Consider the following 11,083-nt stretch of genomic DNA (forward strand, 5'->3'; position numbering starts at 1 on the left):
ACCGACACGGCTGGCTGCTAGGTGGCGCGGTCCTCACCCTCAACTTTTACTTTACCCTTACATGGAATGATAGAAAGCAAGGTGAGTCGCAAGACTCAGCAAATTTATATGAAAATGAAGGTTGTAAATGAAACAGAAGAGAAAATCATCCCAAATATAAACCCATATGTACACACAAGCCATGTGACGCAACAACGCAACAGTGTCGCATAATAAAACATATACTGGTCCTTGGGGCCCACATAAATCACCTGGCACCCAAGTCCCATACCAACCTGCCACTGTTCTGAAAGGCAACATAGATCTCCAACAAACCTGTGTGCACCGTCTCGGGTCGGTACTCCCGTCACCCGTATCCTTGTCGGTACTCCCGACGGCCGAGCCATAGGCTCCCTCGGAACGGTACTCCCGTCTGAGAACTAATAACTACCAGCAACTATGCAATGCATATAAAATGCAAGGCGTAATGAGCATCAATGTGATACAAGGCGCCCATACATCCAGGCATCAGGCCATGCTCCGCCCACGTAGTAAATCACACGCGATGCATATGCCCGTGCTGGATGCAACCTGATCAATCTAAAATGTCCGTGATCAAGCATAACCAAATCATGATAATCCCATCATGCAGCCCGTACCCATGTGCATACCAAATCATGCAACAAAAATAAAATAAAATATAACCAGGCATACTATAATCACATAACGGCAGAGTTAGTTGGCAGTGTCTGACACCGGTCAGCGGTCAGTGACCAGGAGAGACTATCTGACAGCCTAAAATAAACCATACAATAGTTACACCGTCACCGTACAACTAACCCTTGTCCCCACTGCCCAACCGCTCTAGCCAATAAATAACCGAAAATCCAATAATATTACCCGACAGCTAAGAACCTAGCCCCGAGTGAGTACGACATCATTCTCATAGGCTTGGGGGTGATACAAACCCCCGTAGGCAACCAACAAATAATACCTTCAAAACCAGGTTAATAAATTAAATTATTAAACGCACCGTTTAAATTTCATAATTTATTAATAGCCAAAATCAACGAAGGGAGGTCAAATAAATTGACATCAAAAGAATCAACAATGAGGGTATAAAGAACTTGCATTTCCGAAGATAGCCTTAGACTCGATTTGACCAAACGCGGTCAAAGCTATACAAACAGCAATAATCCAATTATTGACAAAATTAATAAAATTGGACCCTAAATAAAATTTCAACCGCAGAGAATATTAATTACTAGCTGCTCTACATACTTGGATAATTAAATCAGGGATTAAACGAAGTTTAATCCGACTTTTTTGAAGCCCAAATCCTCAATTTCACGCCGCGAGCTCACTGTTATTTCTGACAAAATTTGCTCACTGTTTGATATAAAAATAAGCCCGAAATCGGGCTTAAATCGCGGCCAAAATTGAGTGAAGGGAGAGGCGCCACGTGGCAGCGTTGGGAGGTCGCCGCCTTCTCCGAAACGACGTCGTTTCGGACGTCCAGTGGCTGAATTAATTCAGCCAAAAATTCCTCCCTCGCGCGTTTCGATCCCTCGCACGCTGCCTCGCGCGTGAACTGCCAGCGCCACACGCCTCATTCAACCTATATATGCTTTATGCTATATTTAAAATGACATTTTCCCTCTTCCGCGATTCACACCAGCACCCTACAACTTCCATTAATCACACAATCACCCCCTATAATAATTACAGAAATGCCCAGAACTTCTGAAAATCACACAACTTGAATTTATTTTAATTTTTTTCTCTAATTCCAGAAATTCCTAAATAAAAAAATTAATTATCTTAATTTCTTATTTCCTTAAAATCACCCGATTTAATTTTATTTAATCACAACAAATTATTTTAATATTTCTTTTAAATCAAATAACCCCAAAATTAAATTAATTATCATTTACGGGACGTTACAGATATTGTCTACTTTTGCTCGACAATATCCTTATACAATACTTACATATCAATCAAAATTTTCTCTTAAAAACAAGTCATGGAAAATGGAGTAATCCTTTACTTATAAGTCAAATTTATCTCTTATTGCAACTAATGTGGAATTATTTATTCTGAGGGCGAACCCTTTTAATTGAGGATTAACTGCATCTATGAATTTTATATAAATAACACCATTAAATGATATAAAAATAGTTGTGTCTATCTAAGTATACAATCTATTTTGATTTGAGACATAAAAATAAAAATAATTGCATCTAACCTATGCATGAAAATCAAAAACAAGGTTCAACAAGTAATAAATAGCATAAATAATTAATAAAAAAAACATAAAAATGGTACTTGTACACTTAAATTTTACAATCTTATATTTATTTTATTTTTTTTAAGGTGGCTCGAAAGTTAGTATAGTGAGAGTGCAGGTAAATCACACCAAATGTCACAAAACTTTGGCATCGTTTTCAATTTGGTCACTAAACTTCAATTCCTTGTAAAATGATAACAAAACTTTAAAATGTTTTGCAATATGATCACTAAAGTAATTTTTTTATAGTTCTTAGCCGAAATTGTTGACGTGGCGATGATATGGTCATTGCCACACAGGGGCGGACCTAGGAATTTTTACTTGGGGGGCTTCAAATTTTTTTTTTTTAATCATGAGCTTTATCAATAGAAAAAATAAAAAGATAAAAATAAAAGTTTAACAAATTTTATATGCATATTTAACATAATTTATTAACTTAAAAAGAGAAAACAAAAAATATACAATATAAATACCTTATAAAACTATTTAAAGGCGCAACCTGCGATTATTCAAAAGATCAAACTAGTAAATGAGTACTTCTGTACCAATACCAAAAGCAATCTCCCTCTCAATGTAGATAGTCATGACGTTTGTTAGGAAGTCATTCTCTATTTTATTGCGAAGTGATGATTTGATGAGTTTCATCCCTGAAAAAGCTCGTTCTGTTGTTACTGTAGAAACTAAAAGAGTCAATACTAGACGAATCAATCTATCAATCAATAAATAATGACATGATCTATTCGTTTCAACCAACATCTGACATAATTGAGGAAGAGAATTAAGATTCTAAAATTGTGAATGTCGAATTACATCAAACTTGTAGTGATCCAATTGTCTCCTCAAATCACTTATCTCTTCATTATTAAAATTCAAAGGATAAAATTCCTCAGTTAAACCACAAATAACATCTATAGAGAATGATTTGAAACAATTTGTAGGACTTAAAGCCTCGCATAACTTAAGAAGTTCTATTATTTTCTCGGTAAATCTATTATTCAACTCCATCAATTGAAAATCTATTACAACAATGAATATCTGAAAGTGATAATAGTCATTCACTATAATATTATTTTTCTGTTGACAAGAACATCTTGTACCATCCATATAATGATAAGTTAATTCTGGATTGAAATCGACGATTTTGAGCCCCAAATTTTACATGAGGATACTCATAAATAGGTTGACACGGTCTCATTTCGATATATGCTCTTTGAACCTCATCTTGTTTGTCTAATGGATATTGTGATATTGGGATTTGTTTTCTAGGATCACGTTCATAATACAAGGTTTTACTTTCAAGTGGCTCAATAGTACATTCATCTGAATGTTTGGATCTTTTAGTTTTGGATGGTGATATAGAATTTGAAGAAGGAGCATTGCGGGGACCATTTGGGTTACTTGATGATTGATCATCGATTTTCTTAGTGAAGTATTGAAAGATATTTCGGTTGTGCATTTTAATATACCTGTATATCACAATTAACAAAATCACAACTAAACCAATTCAAATATTCAATTACAATTAACAAATCCCAGCTAGGTTCCTTCCGAAGGGTTATCCTTTCCAGACCGTATATGCTTTGGAAGGAACTTTCCTTTTCATAAAACTTTACTTCCAAAGGAACATCCTTCCGAAAGAACCCCATTTCTTCTTCAAAGGCCTAAACTCTTTTATTTATTTATTTATTATTTTTTCTTTCTCTCATTCTTCTTCTCCCCCGCAATATGGCCAGTGAAAAAATATATCATCATGATGTTGATTCCCAGGGGGTTGAACACTTCTTTTTAAAAGGAAAATGTTCTCGGATGATAGAGAACGACGTCGCCCTTATTCGCCGAAATTATAACATTTCTTATGATTATCGCACCAGGCTTCCTCATCTCGAGGAGAATTGTGCAGTGGACGTAGAAAAATAGTGGATGATAATCCATGAGGCCAGTTTTCGCCTAGGTTTCCTTCTCCCTCTCCACAACTTTGGTCTTAGGTTTCTTCGCCTTAGCGGGCTAGCTCCAGGCCAACTACATCCTAACGGCTGGGCCCAATTGGTTGGCTTTTTCGTTATCTGTTGCGAAAACAACATAGACCCTTCCATCGACTTCCTTTATTGTTAATCACAATTAACAAATCTCAGTTAAGGCAATTCCTAACTAAATGCAGTAGTCAAATAACAATTCACAAAAAGCCAAATGCATAAGTTAAACCCTAAAGTCCTAATTCATAAACCCATCATAGGTGTTAAATTAGGCAAAATAGAAAAGAACATAATCAAATAAATTAACTTACCTTTAGTCTCTTAGTCTCTAGAGTATGAAGGGATACTTACTGCCTAGTGCCTACTTGCCAAGAACAAGAATTTTCAGCATATACCCACAAATGTTATTCTAATGTAAACTTTATTTTTATATTAGAATAAACACAAAGTAAAGATGAACTATGACCAAAAATGCTATTCTACCCACATAAATTGAATTAGAAATTGTGGTCTTCATATGGAGATTCTCTACCCAAAAAAAATTAATCTTTGAATATGGACTGGCTTTGACGAAAATTGCTATTCTAACAATCCCAAAAAAATAAAAATAAAAATAAAAATTGGAATAGTATATGGAGATCTTGGGTATGCAGCAATGCCAGAGAGACCTAGCTAGCTAGAAGGCCAATCAATCATGAATAGTGTTCATTATGTATGCTCCCAAGTCATAAGCAACGACGAAACATGGGCGATGCAAGCTGCTCGTTGTTGGTGTCAGAACATCTCCAAATATATTATGAGGGGTGATGTAGGCTATCGGCATACGAAGCAGCAGTCGCTCGCCCCAGCCATCCCCAAAAACCCCCATTCAATTTATTAAATAGAAATATATAAATAGATTTTAAAATATATAAATAGAATAAGTAGAAAGAATAGATGGTTACCTAAGAAATCTTGAATTTGGAAGATGAGAAAGTAGAAAGTTAACTGTTGAGGCAAGATTGAAGAAGAAAGCTAATTGTCGTCGCATGAGCCAATTTGAAGGAATAGCTTAGGTTTAATTTTCAGATTTGAGTGTTAAAATATTAGATTGCATTCTTGTTTTCTTCAAAATTAGAAAACTTGTTTTCTTTAAAATTTTGAAAATAATTTTTTAATGATATTTTATTCAATAAATTTGATTATTTAGTAAATTGGAAATATTAATGTTAATATATTATTAAAAAAATATACATTTTAAAGTTAGTGAATTTTATAATATTTTTTTCCATTACAATAATAAAATATGAATAAATAAATGTATTTTGAGTTTAGAGTTTGTTTTGAATGAAAACATTCAAAATAACTTTTTGTTGTTTTGAATTTTCTTTACATTTTTTGTTTGTTTTCAAAAATACATTTTTAAAAACAATAAAGAGAATTTGTTTTCATTATTTTAGAAAATTAAAAATTAAAAATGACTTGAAAACAATAAAGAGAACGCAGTCTTAGAGATTTATTTTAGGTTTAGGTTGATAATGTATTTGGGCTTGGGCTTATAATATATTTGGACGGGTTGGTTGGTAAGTTTGAAAACAAAATATTTGGGCTGATTTTTTGGGGTGGGCTCAGAATTTTTTTTTTAATATTAAAAAAATTACTTCTTAAAAAAAATTAGGGGGCTCCAGCCCAGTTTGCCCGTGGGCTAGGTCCGCCCTTGTTGCCACATCAGCAATTTTGGCCCAAAATTGTTAAAAAATTACTTTAATAACCATATTATAAAATATTTTAAAATTTTATGATTACTTTATAAAGAATTAAAATTTAATAATTAAATTATAAAAAATATCAAAATTTTATGATATTTGATATGATGTACCCGCGAGAGTACGGAGAGGGGACAATTAGTTGTGGGCTGCAATTAATAACGAGAGTGTAGAGGGAGGAGTCAAATTGACAATAAAGGGTTAATTGAAACTTAAAATCTTTGTCTCCATCATAAGTCACTATTGATGTGTAATTTTGTCCACGTCACATGCATGTATGTTCACACTTTTAAGTAAGTTACTTGAGACTTCAGCCTTTTGTATTCATTTTCAAAAAGTTTAAAAACAAAAAATAAAATACACTGTTTGACTCTGTATTGAGAATGGAATTTGTTGGTTCTGTTTAGAGTTTGGATTCATTTCATTTATAAATATCTTCAAAAATATTTTCAATTATCTTTTATTTATCACTGTGAAAATCTCTTAATATTGGAATTAATAATTACATAACATTCAATTAAAATAAAATCAAAGTTAAAAGAGAATGTTTGATAAAGTTTATAGTTCTAATTTTATTTTTTTCATGTCTAATTTTTATTCTATTCTAATAAAATAAATAACTTAATATGTTATTTGATTACTTTAATTTGTTTTTAGTTTTTACATTTTTTCCCTCGTAATCATATATAGAGTAATATTACCCAATAATTTTAATAATATTTGCACCACTTGACAGACAAAACAAACATAGATAGAAATATTTATTTTGATGAAATTAAATAAACCCAAAAATGTGGAGGACGTCCATATATGATCGGGCAGCGGTCATCTGCCGACCGCTTGCCAACTAATTCGACTTTACTCATCACACACGCGCGCGCACACACACACACTGTAGTCTGTACCTTCACCAAACCCTCTTTTCAAACGGCTCCACTACGTCTATATAGAATCTGCAAGTTCCCATCCCCCTTTCCGTTTCTCCAATTTCAAAGAAAGGATTCTTGCCGATTTAAAATATTCGCGCAACTTGCTTTTTTCTCGTCTGCCAACACAAGCTTTCCTTTCCTCTCCTTTTTCTCGCCTGCAGAGCGGAAGAACTTCAGAAGAATTGTCTCTTCTGACGACGGAGATATGGTCGTGAGGAAGGTAGGGAAGTATGAAGTTGGGAGGACGATCGGGGAAGGTACGTTCGCTAAGGTGAAGTTCGCGCAGAACACCGAGACTGGCGAGAGTGTCGCGATGAAAGTCCTCGATCGGAGCACTATTGTCAAGCACAAGATGATCGATCAGGTTATTTCTGTCTATGCACCTGTTTATGTTGTTGTATCTTATGAATTTGTTTGGAAGGTGAGAAAATAATGCGAGTTGGAAGTTTGAGACTATCAATTTGCCAATCAAGGTCAATTAGATCATTCTGAACTATATCTTTGGGAACATTTCTGGATTGGACTAGAAGCTAGAGGCCATATCGACTCGCTTATTCGTCAAACGTTATTCAGTTGAAATGCAGGAAAATATTAGAATTTACTCGTAGACAAACGGGCACGGAACTATAGCGTCAATCAAGTTATTTTGGTGAATGTCTGGACAGGTGTTACTTGTAGACAATTGGTTTTAATTCGTGTCAAACAGTGTGAAGCTCTTATCAAGCACATACTTTTGGGAATAATGAATTTCTTGATAATTATTATTCTGATATCATTAACATTGATGTTTTTAGAACAAAAGAAATAAGAAATTTAGTACTGCATAATATCATTTTGAAAACACCTGTGTTAAAGCTAGTTGGAGAATTCATTTGAATCATATGCTAATGATAGATTTGAATATAGGTAATAAAATTAGTACCTAGTTCATGAATATAATTAGTACCTAGTTCATATGATGTGAGGGAATTGAAGTTATGATTTTGGCCAAGTAGAAACAACAACAATCTCAAGCCTTAATCCCACTAGTGGGTTGGGCTACATGAATTCTAAATTTCCAAGAACATTTATGGCCATATATTCTATAAGGCCATCTATCCAAATGTCATGTTTAAGGGTTTCACACCATTTCATTTTTCTCTCCATACCCCTTTTGCTACAAACTCCAATCCATTCACTTGCCTCACAGGGTGCGCTTATTGATCTTCTTCTCACACATTAAAACCGTTTTAATTGCTTCTCAAAAATCTTTTTTTTCAGGCTCCACTTATACCTTATATGTACAATTATATTTATAATTTTATCTTTTCTTGTATTGCTGCACATCCACCATAATATTCTAATAATAATCAAGCTCATAAAAATTTCTTTTTAACTTTAAAGAGATTATATGATTGCATAAAATGCTGGGCACACTTTTTCACTTTAACCATCTTAACTTGACTCTATAAAGTAACATTTTCTATAATCTCCCATTCTTTTGAACAATTGATCTAAGATGCCTAAACTAATATTTTTCTAGGAGTAATTTGATCTTCAAGTCTTGACCATGACAACATTCATACTTGCATTTTTACAGTACTTGCAGTATTTATCTTTGATTTTTAACTTGCTCAACTTGAAACTTTTAAATTCTAAAGTGTTTCTCTATAATTCAAAATTAACACTTACACATTCTTTTGTCTCATACACTAAGATAATATTGTTTGTAAATAATATACTCTTAAGACACCTCTTACTGGATATGTGTTTTGTGATTCATCCGTCAAAAGAGCAAAGAGGTATGAGATTTGTGCAAATTGTTGAGGTAATTAGTAATCAAATTATAAGTAGAAAAACCTCAATATTTTCTTCACAAGTCTTAATACATGGTTCTACTTGATGATACATGTCTTGAATAACTCGTATATGAGCAATCTAAACTCCTTTTTTGTTTGAGGCCTTTTCTTCTTTTGATTCTGCTAGAACAGTTTTTTTGTGTTTTTGAATAACAATAGCTATCTCAATCTACATTGGGTTATTCGCCCTTTCTATAGTCTAATCTCTTATGCGACTCATCTTTTCTTTAACAATTGCTTGTTTTTGATTTTTCAAGTCCCACTATTTTTTACTCTTGGGCTTTTTATTATTATTTTTCCTCCATTTTTTGATGTGGATGTAAAAAATTGTAAGCCTATATTGAACAGTTAGGCATTCTCCTAATACAGTTTTACAATCTTTACGGCATAAGCAATTCTTTTGTCTCATAAAAAAGTAGTCTATTTGGATAGTTGATAAATCATTTTTATCTGTGACTAAGTGTCCATTCTACTTCTTGAACATGGTATTAGTTGTGATGAGATGATATGATGTGGCAAAATCCAAAATAGCTTATTTCTCATTATTTCTTTCTTGAAAGCCATAATCTCCATGCAAATCCCCATGCCCATTCACTTCTTCGCATCATTTTAAGTCACCCTCTATAATGATGTTTTGTCCTTCAGGTATTCCTTGCAACAAGCCCTCTAAATCCTTCCAAAATTTTGCTTTTGTCTGTTTTGTGACCCAACTTGTGTTGGATATTTAATAACAATATTTAGTCTCTTTTCCTAGAACAACTTTAACTGTGATATTCCTATCTATCAATCTCTTTATTATCCATTATCTCGTCTTTTAAAGTCTCATCCACAATAATCCTTACTCCATTCCTCATGTGATCCTTCCTCAAGTACCAAAGTTCATATCTAAACCTGGACAACATTTTGCCTTCTTACCAGCTCATCTATTGCTCGAAAGCAAATAATATTAGGTCTCTTCCTGATCTTCATATCCGCCACTTTCATATATTTTCTTAACAAACTTTAAAAATCCTTGTTCCAATTTTTAGCCTCTAGTCTTGCGCTAATTTCTTTACTTGCATCCGCTCCATAAAAATGTGAGAATCCTTGTAAATTTAATACTACATCCGGCATCAATGCTGCAACTCTGGCTTATTTTCACTACACCTGAGTGATGCAACGCGACGTTAAGAGGGTTACAACTTACATCCCGACAATTTACTCTTTTATCTGGACTTGGGTTTGATTGTGAGTAGAAGCAATATCTTCAATGCTAGAAGTATTGAAAAAAAAAAATCCTCAATCTATAAGCAGAGTTTGGTTGAATAGAAACACTTATGAACCACAAGAATGAAGAGTGCTGATTCTTTTTGGATTGTAACATGTGGTTGAATTACACATTATCCTTTGAAATCAATAATTGCATGCCAAATTTCAGCTTGCTGTGGCTGATTTTCAACTATTTAACAAATTTTCAGCCATCTTGCAGATAAAGAGGGAGATATCTATAATGAAGCTTGTCAGACATCCAAACGTTGTTCGTCTGCATGAGGTATGCCCTTAAATTGTTTTTTGTAAGTTTATTTTTTTTCCCCTCCCCAGAGTAGAGGATTGAATTTTTGGGGTCAATTTTGGCCCCAAAAGATTGTTCTGTTTGTACTAACTTAAACTATTGTTCTTTAGGTTCTGGCTAGTCGCACAAAGATATATATTATCTTGGAGTTTATTACGGGTGGTGAATTATTTGATAAAATAGTAAGTTTTTATTTTACTGGCAGCCTGGTGGACCAGATATCTGCATTTTCTGTTCTTTGACATAACCTGGTGACATGAGTATTTTGATTCAGGTTCACCATGGACGACTTAGTGAAGCTGAATCCAGAAGATACTTCCAGGAGCTCATCGATGGTGTGGATTACTGCCATAGTAAGGAGTCTACCATAGAGATCTGAAGTGTTCCTTATCTGCCACCTGAAAATCTTCTCTGCTGTTATGTTTTGAAATGCCTACTATTGTTTCTTATAAATAAAGAATTATTACCAATTGTCTTATTTTATTTACAGCCTGAAAATCTTTTATTAGATTCTCTAGGGAATCTAAAAATTTCAGATTTTGGGCTTAGTGCTTCACCTGGAGAAGTAAGTTATTTGCTTATGTTTATTCTCTTCTTCTCATTTTAAACTCACTACATTCCAGAAACATAATATAACTATTTTGTATTTTGGTGGTGATTATGCTCAGGGGTGAGCCTCCTTCGGACGACATGTGGGACTCCTAATTATGTTGCACCCGAGGTGATTACAAGTATTTCTGTCCTAATATCTATGTTCAATATTCAAGGTAGATACTGTTT

At 33.7% G+C, this 11,083-nt stretch overlaps 1 protein-coding gene across 1 annotated transcript in view; it reads left to right on the forward strand.

Moving 5' to 3' along the window:
- The first annotated feature begins 6,842 nt into the window (after positions 1 to 6,842).
- The window catches only part of LOC127799675 (CBL-interacting serine/threonine-protein kinase 8-like), a 6,144-nt gene continuing 1,903 nt past the window's right edge, over positions 6,843 to 11,083 (forward strand). The window contains 7 exon segments of the mRNA XM_052333898.1: positions 6,843 to 7,277; positions 10,220 to 10,282; positions 10,414 to 10,485; positions 10,578 to 10,656; positions 10,659 to 10,696; positions 10,794 to 10,867; positions 10,970 to 11,024. Of these exon segments, the coding sequence (XP_052189858.1) occupies positions 7,119 to 7,277; positions 10,220 to 10,282; positions 10,414 to 10,485; positions 10,578 to 10,656; positions 10,659 to 10,696; positions 10,794 to 10,867; positions 10,970 to 11,024 (540 nt within the window). The 5' untranslated portion in view covers positions 6,843 to 7,118.

The sequence above is a fragment of the Diospyros lotus genome, chromosome 4, assembly GCF_014633365.1.
Source record: "Diospyros lotus cultivar Yz01 chromosome 4, ASM1463336v1, whole genome shotgun sequence".
NCBI classification, from domain to species: Eukaryota; Viridiplantae; Streptophyta; class Magnoliopsida; order Ericales; family Ebenaceae; genus Diospyros; species Diospyros lotus.